The following is a 13,354-nucleotide window of genomic DNA, read 5'->3' as shown; positions in this document are numbered from 1 at the left end:
GCAATCACATTGTCATGAGCCTGTCATTCACTCCTTTTGGCAGGCATACCAGCTTGTTGATTAGATTAGTTTTGATTGCAAAACCCACGCCAGCTTCATGGTGCTCCCCTTCTCTGCGTCCACTCCAGAAAAAGGTGCATTCAACTTCAGTAAGCTGGCCTTCATTTGCCAAACTTGTTTCACTCGTAGCTGCTACTTTGAATGCGATACCTGTTGAGTTCTCTTGCAACAAGAGCAGTTCTTCTTTCAGGTCTACTGAATTTTGTGTTGTCTATTATTGTGCACATGTTCCATGTGCTGATAGTGAGTGGAATCATCTTTGCAGATGTTTTCGTACATTTTTTTGTGCTTCGACCAAATAATGGGATTCCCCTGCCTGCCATGGTTAGTAATCAGGCCAGGGTTGGGTAAGCAGACAATGTCTGAGGCACCTTTTTTAGCCCCCTTCCTCACACCAGGAGGTGAACAGTGCAATCCTTAAAAGGCTGCTCAGACACCCAGGGGGCTGCCAAGTCCCACTGCTACTTCCAGTGAGAGATGATCCTGTGGCCTGGGCTGCCTGTGTGCAGGGTTGTGACTACAGCTCCCACTGTATCTGCACCTGCTGCTTCATCACTTGCCTGTCACCACAGGACTTTGAGGTGTTATAGTAAAATGGTATGGGTGATGTCTTTTGATTCATGTGTAAATTGGATTTAAGTGAGGTAGAGTTGCAGGAAGTTATTAGCCTCACTCTCTCCTCCAGAGTCATCATAATCCAGTGGCAGGACAGAGTCAAGACGGCTGGCAGGACACAGTGATGACCTTGGCACCTTAGGTGTGTAACAACCAAGCTCTAAGCACTCCACATCGCCTGCTTCATCTGCCTTCATGGCCACTGGAACAAATTTGTTCTCCTCCGCCCATTCCACCAGAGGAAGTCTACACATGCTTGGGGTAGATACCCCCCTAACTCACCAGTGGCTTTGAGAACCACTGGTTACCTTCAACCTGGTTTGGCCCATCTGCTGAAACGGTTTACTGGGGTGTGGCCGCTGCGCATGCTGCAGCTTTTTGGAGCCACAGGTGAGAGTTAGGTGCAACAAGTGGACACCAAAGGTGGAAAGAGTCCTGAAAAGGGCTCAGCAGCCATCACACCAAAGGTACTGGTCCTCCCTTAACACATTCTACACCGTCTTTAGTAACTGGTCAGACAACTGTACCTATCTGTTGAATTACAGTCAGGCAGAGGAAGCCATGTCTGCTGATCTTTTGATTTCTCTGTATTTTCTTTAAAATTCAGGGTGCTGACTCCCTGAACTAAGAGAATGATACATGTACTTAGCTAAAGGAATGATATATGTGCTTGATTAAAATGATTGTTAACCCCTCAAAACTTGCCTTTCCTTTTATGAATGCAGATCTAAGAACCTGTGAAAGCAGCCCCGCTGTGTATGTTGAGGTGCTTACTGATACAGGAGATGAGGAAGAGAAAGCTCTGGGTATGGGAGACACCTAGAGTAGCACAAGAGGAAGCATCGTGGGATGAGGTGAATGAGACAGTGCCACGCAATAACATCAACACCTTATGCCAAGTGACGTGAAGATACTGAGGTTGATAAAAAGAACACTAAGAAACAGAGAACCCAGACTCCAGAACTGGATCTACTCCATACTAACCTGGTGAACTTCATCAAATTGCTTAAATTATCTGGCCTTGATTTTCTTACTTATAAGATGAAGGGTCATGCTAAATGTTCTCCAAAGTTTCTTCTTAGTAGGATATTCTTACGATTTTTGTCTCCCTTGTAGGCTCATCCATATAAGACATACTACTGCTACCTTTGTAATTACTGTTGGCATTTATTTTTACTTATTTCATCACAATTTGTTAGTTAGTAATGCAAAATCCTTGAGTAACAAAGGACACATTCTTTTATCTCTTTTGATTATTTTTTTTCCTAAACCTGTGATCTCACAGATTTAAGGAACTTACAGTAAGGCTAGTTGGGCAATTTATAGCCACTAAAGCCACTAAGGTTGTAGTTCTTGCCCAAAATCATACAGCAAAGTGATATCAGATGCAGAACTTGAAACCAGGCCTTGCTGACTCCAGAACTAGTCCCCTTTTCACTATATCACCCTATCTTATCTGATGATTTATAAGCTTCAAATCAAAAAATAGAAGGGAGTTTTTTCTGGATATATTTCAAAAGTAAGAATTTCAAATTCTACTTTACCCCTTTTAAGTCAGGTCCCATTCTTCCCAAAGATTACCATTCTAAAAGCACAGTTCACACTTTTTCATGATCTTTATTGGACATACATCCATCGTTTATCATTTCTAATAGCATTAACTGAAGCAGTGTCCTACGGTAACAATCCTAAAGTAATCCTCCATCTTCTCTTTGATCAAGAGAACTACAGGTTTAATTCAATGAATAAGATTATACTTGCCCTCTGTGTCATAAGCAAACAAAGCATTTAAAGACTAAAGTTTTTTTTTAAAACAAGAATCCTTTTTTTAAAAAAATGCAAATCTAAGTTTTCTTCTTTGCTTACCTGGGTAATGAAGTGCTTATCTGCAATCTGGGCAAAGCAGGAATGACTTCTACTGTGGAGCCATTGGTCTTTATTCCTGGCAGGCTGTCCAGCAAACAATCACTAAACACCCCAAAAACAGTAGTATGATAACCTGAAAAAATAATTTTTAAAATCTCAGGGGATCTTGAAAAGTTTTATTCCTGACTCCTTCTGATCAATAAGAAAAATCATTACATGATTGCTTCAGTAGTCCACAATACTATCTGCCCATATAAAAAATAAGAATGAAGCAGTACTTCTCTCCAAGGGATAATAAGGTTTAACAAATGTTGTATAAATGCTTTGAGGACAGGAAAGTTCAATGACCAACTACTTTTCTCACAACCAGACATTTGTAAGTTGAAAGAGAGTGTACTTGGAAACTATAAAAATATATGATTTCATCAATCCAGCTTTGCATTGATAAAGAGCTTATGAATGGTTCTGGCACGAAAAAAATGACATTATAGCTAATATTCTGGAGATAAACTTTTACATAATAAGATCTTAGATAGCAGATACACCAGATCAAAATTCAGCCGATATCTTAAAACTTTCCTGCTGGTTAGAAACTGTGAGAACTAATACTCCATGAGCATAATCTTTCAGGTCCTAAGGTCACATTGCCAACATGATAAGGTATCAAAATAAGTCTTTAGAGGAAAAAGAATATGTACAAATGCTGTAATTTAAAACTGATTTGAATTTCAAAATAATTTTAAAATGAGATTGTTAGCAAACATGCAAAGTTACACTAGAATAACAGAACAGCAAAGAAAGAGAAGGAACTTCAGAAACTACCTAGTCCAAAACGTATCTGACTGAAAAACTCAAGTTACTTAATCAAAAATTAAGGCAAGCTATAAACTTAAAAGGAATAATTATTATAAACAATGTATATCCATAAGCAAATATCAACCTTTGGCTGAATGATGACTACTTTTCACTATTTTTTCATTCAACTGCTACCTGAGGATAGAAAGGTTACTGTCAAATTATACACTAGGCCTTTTTTATAGATGCATTAAGTCTCAGCTTCTGCCTCTTTAAAGAAGACTTCAACTTCAAGCACTTCCAATTTGTTGTACTTTCGTTTTCTTCTTGACAATATGTTGGGTTTTTTTTTTAACTGACAAACATGCCTCTCAATCAGTAATTTCTCAACCAAATTTTCATTGTTACCCATTTGTGCATATTACCATGTGGACCTTCAACTATCTGCATGTGTTCTTCTAACCATGTGATCTTAGGGAAGTCATCAAGGACCCTCAGGTTTACTTGTCTATAAAAAGAGGGAGTTGGACTGGCTGGCATCTAAAGTCTCTTCTAGTTCTAAATGTTCTTTTCGATTATAATAAGCTGCATTAAAATGTCCCTTCCAAGCTATAACAGCCGGTATCTGAAGGTCCCTTCTCACTGTGATATTGAACATAAAATTCTCGGACTTTATAGATGGAGGGGACCGCAGAGATCACCTAATCCAAGCCCTTAATTTTTGGAAATCAAGAAAATGAGGCCAAAGGAAGTTATATGATTTGCCTATGGTCACACAGGCAGTGAAAGGACCTATATTTGAAGCCATGATCTATTCATTCTCAATGTAATGTTATTTTTTATTATACTATGCTGCTTCTAACTCTTGTATTGTATATTCTATGGTAATGTATAGTCCCTCCAGCTCTAAAATTGTATGATTGATGAAGTGACCTTTCTTAAACTCATCATAAATTTCATCATTTTCCTTGCCCTTTGTCAAAACAGAATAACTAAAAAACTAAAAAGGACTCAATATATTAAATCTCCCTTATTCTGGCTACTGATGAGATGGTACAGTAGATGGATTGCGCAGTCTACAGTCAAGAAGTTTCAAGTTCAAACCCAGCCTTGGACATTTACTCACAGTGTGATCCCAGGTAAGTCACTTAACCTCTGTTCACCTGTTTACTCAACTTTAAAATGGGGATAACAAAGCACCTACCTCTGAGTCATGGAAAGAATCAAATGAGATGATAATGAAGCACTTAACCCAGCATCTGGCACACAGTAAGCAATATATAAATGTTGGTTATCATATTTTTTATCAATCTTGCCTGAAAAAGCCATAAGAAAATAGTGTTTTCACTGGTGTATGAACGTCAGCCAACAAGTATTTATTAAATACTTATCATGTGTCAGGCACTGTGCTAAGCACTTGGGATAGAAAGAAAAACAAAAAAGCCAAAGAAAAAAAAAGGCCTTGCTCTCAAGAAGCTCAAATTGTAATGGAGGGGAAAACATACAAATAACTATGTATGCACAAGATACACAGAGTGTACATGGAAGGTAACATCAGGGGAGGAAAAAGGTACTAGGGGAAGGGAAGAGGACAATAACTGGTTTGAGCTGAGTCAGGAAGGAAGCTAGGAGTCTGAGGAAAAAGAATGAAAAGTGTTCCAAGTACAGGGGATAACCAAAGCAGAAGATGGACTGTTGCGTGCAAGGAAAAGCAAGGACAATGTAACCAGATTGTAGAGTAAATGATGTGAGAGAAACTATTATTAATAACTAATGATTTGGGGAAGATTCAGTTTCTCCTTGTCTCTATCCTCATTTCAAGACCTCAGTGTCTGAAGGCTGAGCTAACCCTCTCCTTATCTGACTGCACTCAATCTTACAAGGAATCTCTATTCTAAAGTGAATTCCATTCAATTCAGTATGGGAGGAAACAGATCCTTTTATCTAAATTTACCAAGGCTGGGGGTGGTCTCGGTCCAGGGGTGATATGATGTCACTCCCAGTCCCTCACTGGAGTAACCCCACTTCTCTTTGTAAAGTCTGCCTCTCGTTAATTGTTAGCCAATCAGAGTTGATTACTATCCTTTTGAATACTCCTTTCAAAAGGACATAAAAACTGTATGCCTGCTGCCACGATTGTCTGGTCTAAGAGAAAGGCAGCCAAATAAAAGATGCTGGCATTATCAATAAAATGATTAAATTACTCAGAAATTATGTCTCTCAAATATTTTTAAACCTCACAGATGGGAAAAAATTTAATACGCCTGGAAAGGGAGAAAAGGCTATGTTGTCAAGGGCTTTAAAAACCAAAGAGAAGACTTTATATTTGACCCTCAGGGTAACAGAGCACTGTTAGAATTTATTCGGGGTGGGGAAGGCAAAACTGTAAAACATTTGTAAAGTAAACATTTACTTTAGGAAAATCAATTTAGTACCTAATTGAAAAATGGATTAGAGTAGGGAGAAGCCTGAGACAGTGAAATCAATTAAAAAGCTATTGCAATAGTCCAAAAAACAAAAAAAGCCATAATGAGGACCCGGAGTAGCGTTATCTATGTGAATAGAAAGGAGATGTATAAGAGAGATGTTGTGAAAGTAGAAAGATTTAGCAACTGACTATATATGTGGGATAAGTACAAGTGAGAAGTCAAGAATGATACTGAGCTTACTGTAAGCTTGGGTGAATGTGAGAATTGTGATACTCTTAACACTTACAGTAATAAGGTGAAAAAGAGGGAAATTTTAGGGAGAAATACGAGCTCTGTTTGGGAGATGTTGAGTTGGAAATATCTATGGGATTTTTAGTTGGAGGTGGCCAAAAGAGATTTGCAAATGACCTACTAAGGCTCTGAACAGAGACAAGATCTAGATACAGGATTCCTGGAATGATCTGTCTAGAAATGACAGTTGAATCTATGGCAGCTGATGAGATCACAAAATGAGATCACACTGAGTGAGAAGAGAGTACAATACAGAATCTTGTAGAGTGGCATGAAAGAGTCGGGGTGATCTGCATAACAGGCAGTAGGAAAACCAAGATGGTATTTTTATGAAAACTCAGAACTAAAAGAACACTTAGGAGATGCTGATCAACACTGTCAAAGGCTGCAGAGAAATCAAGAAGGATCAGAATGGAGAAAAGGCCACTATATTTGGCAATTGAGAAATCATTGATAACTCTGTGGAGAGCAGTTTCACTTAACTGGTGATCTAAAATCAGATTTCATAAGGCTTAACAAAGTATATGATAGTAAATGAAGATACCTAGTAGAGAGCTCTGTCAAAGAGTTTATCCAAGAAGAGGAGGAGAGATATTGGACAACAGTTAACAGAGATGATTAGATTAAACTTTGGCTTTTTAAGGATGAGAGAGAAATAGATGTGTTTGTAGGGAACAGGGAAGGGTCAGGTAAATAGGAAAAGACTGACAATTTAATCAATAAATATGTATCAAGCACCTACCATGTGCCAGGAACTGTGTTTTAAACACTGAGGAAAGAAAAGAAAAGAAAAAAACAAAAGAGAAAAGAAAACAAAACGAGAAGAGGAAAAGAGACAAGAGACAGTCCTTATCTTCCAGGAACTTACAATCTAAAGAAAAGAGAGTAAGACAAGAGTGAGGATGATAGTAGAAACAATATGCTGGAAAGAATGTGGGATCAAAGTTTCGTTTGGATGGTTTTACTTTGGCAAGGAGAAGGATCAGCTCTACATGAGAGACAGGGGAGGAGGACATAGTGAGGCAAGATGTGTGAGTAAGAAGTAAGAGGAGGAGGAGGACTAAAAGAAAGAAAGCTCTGTGCAAACGGCCTCAGTTTTTAAAAACTGAAACTGATCTATGTCACAGAATAACTTATTAAATACATTAGAGTTCACATGTCTTTTAGCAACTTGTATAATTTGATTGAATTATATTCTGCCTTTATTAAATTTCTCAGTGCCCAGTAGAATAGTGTATTTCATTTTTTAACAAGTATTAAAGTACTTAAAGTATTAAACAAGTATTAACAAGTGTTTCATTTTATAAAAAGAATTAAAAATGAAGGAGGAGAAAGCACATAATGTGCCGACCACACTACTAAAAACTAGAAATACAAAATCAGACATTCAGGGCTTTATGAGCTCCATGAGAGCAGGAATCCGTGTTCTTGGGTTGTTTTGTTTTGTTTCTGCCTTTCTTTGTGTCTACTAAAATTTAGCATAGTGTACACAGTAGTTATTGTTGATTTGCTCTGACGTTTTTTAAATTTTCAACGAATAAATGATTATATTTTCTCCTCCTGATTCTCCCTCCCCTGCATTTGTCATTTTCATCTTTTGCCACCTTTGCCAAACTGGTAGATGTTAAGATGGAATGCTAAAGTTACCTAAATTTGCCTTTCTCTAATTATTAGTGATTTGGTATCTTTTTTTCACATGTTTTTTGATAGTTTGGGTTTCTTTCTCTGACAATTACCTATTCATATACTTTGATAAATTATCTGTTAAGGAAGGGCTCTTATTTTTATAATTTGAAAATATTATTTGTATATCTTAGATTTATTACTTTTATCAGATAAACTTAACCACCAAAATCTTTTTTCCAATTACCTGTTTCCCTTCTAAGTTCAAGTGCATTGGTTTACTTTGGGCAAAAATTTAGCAATTTATTCAATCAAAATTGTCCATTTTATCTTCTGAGATCCATTCTATTTCTTGATTAATATAAGTTCTTCCTCTGTCCACAGTTCTTTTCTTTAATTAAATTAACCAATATCATATATTTTATTGGATTTTTATAAAAACAAGTCCTAGCTTGATTTATTACTTCCATGGAATTTTTTTTTGCTTTTATCTTTAATCTGAAAATTTTTTTCTTTGATTTTCAGAATTTCTATTTTGGTATTTAATAGGGGATTTTTAATTTGTTTTTTCTAGGTTGGTTTTTTTTTTTTTTTAGTTGCAATGACCAATTAACTGATCTCTTTCTCTTAAAGATAAAAAATTTTCCCTTAAGCGTTAGTTTTGGCTGTGCTTCACAAATTTTGGTATGTTGTTTCATTATTATCACCATCTTTAATGGAATTATTGATTACTCTATGATCTGTTCTTTGACCCACTCATTTTTTAGGATTAGACTATTTAGTTTCCAATTAATTTTTAATCTATAACTCTAAGGCCTTTTATTTTATGTAATATTTATTGCATCATGCTCTGGAAGGGGTACATTTAATACTTTTGATTTTTGCATTTGTTTGTGATTTTTTTATACCCTAATACCTACAAAGGTTTCGTGAAGGTGTCACATACAACTGAGAAAAAGGTATTATACTCCTTTCTATTCTCATTCAATTTTATCCAGAGTTCTATCATATCTAATTTTTCTAAAATTCTATTCATCTCTTTAACTCCTTTCTTGTTTATTTTATGGTCAGATTTAACTAATTCTGACAGGAGCAAAATGAGTTCTCACCCAAGTATAGTGTTACCATTTCCTCCTGTAATTCATTTAACATTTTCTTTAATAATGTGGATGCTATGTCATCTAGTACATATATGTCCAATACTGATAATACTTTATTGTTTATCTTTTAGAACAAGGCAGTTTCCCTGATTATCTCTTTTATTTAGGTCTACTTTTGCTTTTACTTTGTCTGAGATCATGATTGCTACCCCTGTCTTTTTTACTTCCACTGAAGTATAATAGATTCTTCTCCAAACTGTACATGTCTTTCTTTTTCAAGTGCATTTCTTATAAACATCTTGTTGTATTCTCATTTCTAATCCATTCCATTATCTGTTTATGTTTTATATGTGTGTTCAACTCATTCACATTCATAATTATAATTACTTTATATTTCCTACCATCCTATTCACTTCTATTTATCCTTCTTTCTTTCTCTCCCTCTCCCTCTCCTTCTCCTTCTCTCTCTCTCTCTATTTCCTGGCCCTTCTCTACTGGTTCCGACCACTGCCTCTCTTAATCTGTCCTTCCTTTCTCAAGCCCTTCCTCTCCTATGTCCATCTTGAGTAAGACAGATTTTTTTACCCAACCAAATAGGTATGTATGTATGTGTGTGTGTGTGTGTATGTGTGTGTGTGTATGTATTATTCCCTCTTTGAACCAGATGAGATAAGGTTCAAGCACTGCCCATTCCCTTCCATTTTTCCTCTAATGTAAAAACTTTTCCTTGAGCAGCTTTTTGAGAAAAGATAATTTCCCCTGTTCTTCCTCTCCCTTTCCCCTTCATGCTGGATATCCCTCTTCTGCTTGTAAGATTATCCCAACATATCCCTTTGATGTGGCAAAGTACCTGGTACATATTCTATTCCACCTGAGATTTACAAGGTAGAGGGGACCATTGCTCATACAAAAGGTGACTGAAATTTTCCAGGTTATATTGCAAGAGGAGGTTATCCCCCAGGAGTTCAAGGATGCTTCCAATGTCCATCTCTATGAAGGTAAAGGGAATAGACTGTCCTGTGACAATCACAGAGGGTCTCTCTCTTAGTCACTGCTGGCAAGATTCTTGCTAGAGTCCTCCTTAATAGGCTAATCCTTCACCTGGAAGATGGTCATAAACCTGAGAGCCAGAGTGGCTTCAGAAAGGGCTGAGGAACAGTTGATATGGTGTTTGCTGCTTGACGACTCCAGAAGAAATGCCAGGAGCAGAACAGAGGTCTGTACACAACATCTGTAGATCTGTCCAAGGCCTTTGACACTGTTAGTCATGAGGGTTTATGGAAAATTATGTCAAAGTTGTTGTATGGCTAGGAAACATGGACAGTCTACCAGTGCCAAGCCAGGAAACTGAACCACTTTCATTTGAACTGTCTTAGGAAGGTTCTGAGGATCACATGGCAGGATAAGACACCAGACACTAAAGTCCTTGCTCAAGCTGAACTGTCAAGCATTCAACCTATGCTTCAGAGAGCACAACACCAATAAGCTGGCCACACTGTTCTAATGCAAAATATACACTTGCCAAAAAGACTATTTTATGGAGAACTCACAAGGGGCAAGTGATCACGTGGTGGTCAGAAGAAGCAATAAAAGGACACTCTCAAGATCTCTCTCAACAACTTTGGATTTGACTGTGCAACATAGGAAACACTGGCACAGGACCGCTCAGCATGGTGTGCTCACATCAGAAAGGATGCTATGCTCTATGAGCAAAGCAGAATTGAGACAGCACAAAGTAAACATAGGATGTGAAAATTTAGAGTATCCACCCCAAAAATTCATACGGACTATCTGTGCCCAACCTGTGGTAGAGCATTACGAGCTCATATTCGTCTGATCAGCCACAGTCAGACACACTGAAACTTCACTTTATCATGGTGATGTCATTTTGGTCCTTCTCGAAAACGAAGGACAACAACCAATCCCAACGTAATACTCGCATCCATGCCCCCATCTAAGTAGATTCTTCCTACCTCTCTAAATAACAATAAAATTCTTAAGATTTGAATGTATGTAGACAGTTTAAACATTTTTGTGTCATTTCTCACTTTTGTTTACTTTTTATAATGCCTCTCTTGAATTTGCGTTTGAAGGTCAAATTTTCTATTTAGCCCTGATCTTTTCATCAAAAATGATAAGAAGTCCTCCAATTAAATTCCATTTTCTTCAATCTGCAGGATTATACTTAGTTTTGCTGAATAGATTATTTGTGATTATAATCCTGGCTCTGTTGTCTTTGTTGCAAGCCCTCTACTCCTTTCTAATGGGAGGTATTATAGTATTTGAATGTTTCTGCCTAGTTGCTTTCATTATTTTTTACTCTTCCTGGAAGCTCTGGAATTTATCTATAATATACCAAGGAATTTTCATTTGCAAATCTCTTTCAGGAAGTGATCAGTGGATTCTTTCCATTTTTATTTTACCCTCTGATTCTAAGATATCTGCATGGTTTTACTCTAGAAATCCTTGAAATTTGATGTGTAGACTCTTTTTTTGGATAATGACATTCTTTTCTAGGTTTGTTATTTTTCTGATAAGATTTCACACTTCCTTCTATCTTTCCATTCTTTTGACTTTTACTGCTTCTTGATGTCTTAGAGAGCCATTAGCTTCCATTTGACCAATTCTAATTTTTAAGGAATCATTTGCTTTCAATGAGATTTTTTTTTTTTACTTCTTTTTCCATTGGGCCAATTTTGCTTTTTAAGGAATTCTTTTCTTCAGTATTTTTTGTGCCTCTTTTACCAAGCTATTAATTCTCTTTTCATAATTTTCTTGCATTGCTCTTCTTTCTTTTCCCAATTTTTTCCTCCCCTGGTCTTTTTTGACATTTAAAATGTTGCATTTTTTTATCTTTTTAAATGTCTTCTGGGAATTCTTGTTGAGTTTGTGTCCAGTATGCAATTTTCTTTGAGGCTTTACTTAAAACAGTTTTCAAACTGATGTCTTTTTCTGAGTTCGTGTCTTGATCCTCCTGTCACCATAGAACCTTTTTATGGAGAACTTCTTGTTTGCTCATTTTTTCCAGTCTAATTTTTTACTTTCAACGTTGTGTTACCTCTCCTGTATACCTCTGATAGAGAGAGTAATCACTGTCACAAGCTTCAGAGTTTTTCCAACCTATTCTTTTCACAACCAGTTCTAGAGGTTTCTAAAGTTTTGGTACTGCTAAGGTGATGTGATACAAGGAGATGTGTGGTCATTGCCCTCCTGGTCTGTCCTCTGGTCTCTACCCTAGTACCCTCTCCCTTGTGACTGATAGCAAGCACTCCTCTCCACAGGAACTAGAGTCTCTCCTCCCTTGAGACTATGAGCACTCCTCTACACCCTGACACCCTGGAACTGTAACTAGCAACTGAGTAATATGCAATGGAGTTGCCAAATGGCACTCTGTTCTATTCTCAGCACTACCTCAGTGGTCCTCTGTAATCTCTTTCTGACCAAATGTTCAATCTCTTTACCATCCCTGGGTGGCAAGAGCTCCCTGTACTACTAGTGTTGTGACTGCTGCCCGCTGGTATAGCCACCACTGGCTGCCAGCCCCACTTCAGCCCCACTCGTATACGTCTGATTTCCTAAGTTGTTCTTTACTAGAAAAATGTCTCACCCCAACCTTTTGTTGGTTGTCACACTTTAGAATTTAATTTGATGTATTATTTTAAAATTCTTTAAAGAGGAATATTAAGAGAGTTCAGCTTGAATGCTCCCATTATTCCACTATTTTGGCTCCCTCATCTATCCATAAATCTGAAAGTCAATTTTTTTCTTACTTCTCTAATTTGTTTATGATGCCACTTTTTGTATCTAATTCATGCATTCATTTGGAGTTATTAATAACACATAGAAGAAGATGTTGGTCTATGCCTAATTTCTTCAAGATTGTTTTCCAGTTTTTCCATCAGTTCTTCTTTAATTGCGAGTTCATATCCCAGCAACTGAGGTCTTTGTATTTATCAAACACTATTAATTTGTTTCCATGTACTACGTACCAAATCTGTTCCACTAATTGACCACTTTTTTGAACTAGTACTAAACTGTTCGGATGATTATAACTTTACAGTATAATTTGAGATCTAGTTCTACTGGGCTTCTTTCATTTTCACTTTTTTTCATTATTCCCCTTAAAATTTTTCACCTTTTATTCTTCCATATGTATTTCATTATTTCTCTAGTGCCATAAACAATCCTTAGGTAGTTTGATCATTTTAAGTAGTAATGTTACTTTTAATATATTTGCACAATCTGCTCAAAGCAATTAATGCTTTTTAAATTATTTGGGTCTTTATTTCTGCAAAGTGTTTTTTAGTAGCCTGCTTCTAAGCTCTAAGTGTATATTGGCAGATAGGCTAGCAAACATTTTATAGATTCTATAGTTCTTTCAAATGGTATTTCTCTTTCCATCTCTTCCTACTGGTTTTTGTAGGTAATATGCAGCAATGCTGATGACCAATGTGGATTTACCTTACACCCTATATATAACCTTGCTAAATGTATTGCTTAAATTAATTTTGCCTCACACTTTGGGGTTTTCTTAGTAAATTATATCATTTGAATAGTTCTGAATACTCTGTTTAT

The 13,354-nt window shown here is 36.7% G+C and overlaps 1 protein-coding gene across 4 annotated transcripts in view; it reads right to left on the bottom strand.

Moving 5' to 3' along the window:
• The window catches only part of TRAPPC9 (trafficking protein particle complex subunit 9), a 1,025,445-nt gene that overhangs the window by 776,896 nt on the left and 235,195 nt on the right, over positions 1–13,354 (bottom strand). For all 4 annotated transcript variants that reach the window (XM_072602984.1, XM_072602987.1, XM_072602985.1 and 1 more), the window contains one exon: positions 2,542–2,674. In XM_072602984.1, coding sequence (XP_072459085.1) covers positions 2,542–2,674 — 133 coding nt within the window. The remainder of the gene's footprint in view (positions 1–2,541; positions 2,675–13,354) is intronic.

The sequence above is a fragment of the Notamacropus eugenii genome, chromosome 4, assembly GCF_028372415.1.
Source record: "Notamacropus eugenii isolate mMacEug1 chromosome 4, mMacEug1.pri_v2, whole genome shotgun sequence".
Classification (NCBI taxonomy): Eukaryota; Metazoa; Chordata; class Mammalia; order Diprotodontia; family Macropodidae; genus Notamacropus; species Notamacropus eugenii.
This window is presented reverse-complemented; position numbering and strand designations above follow the sequence as displayed.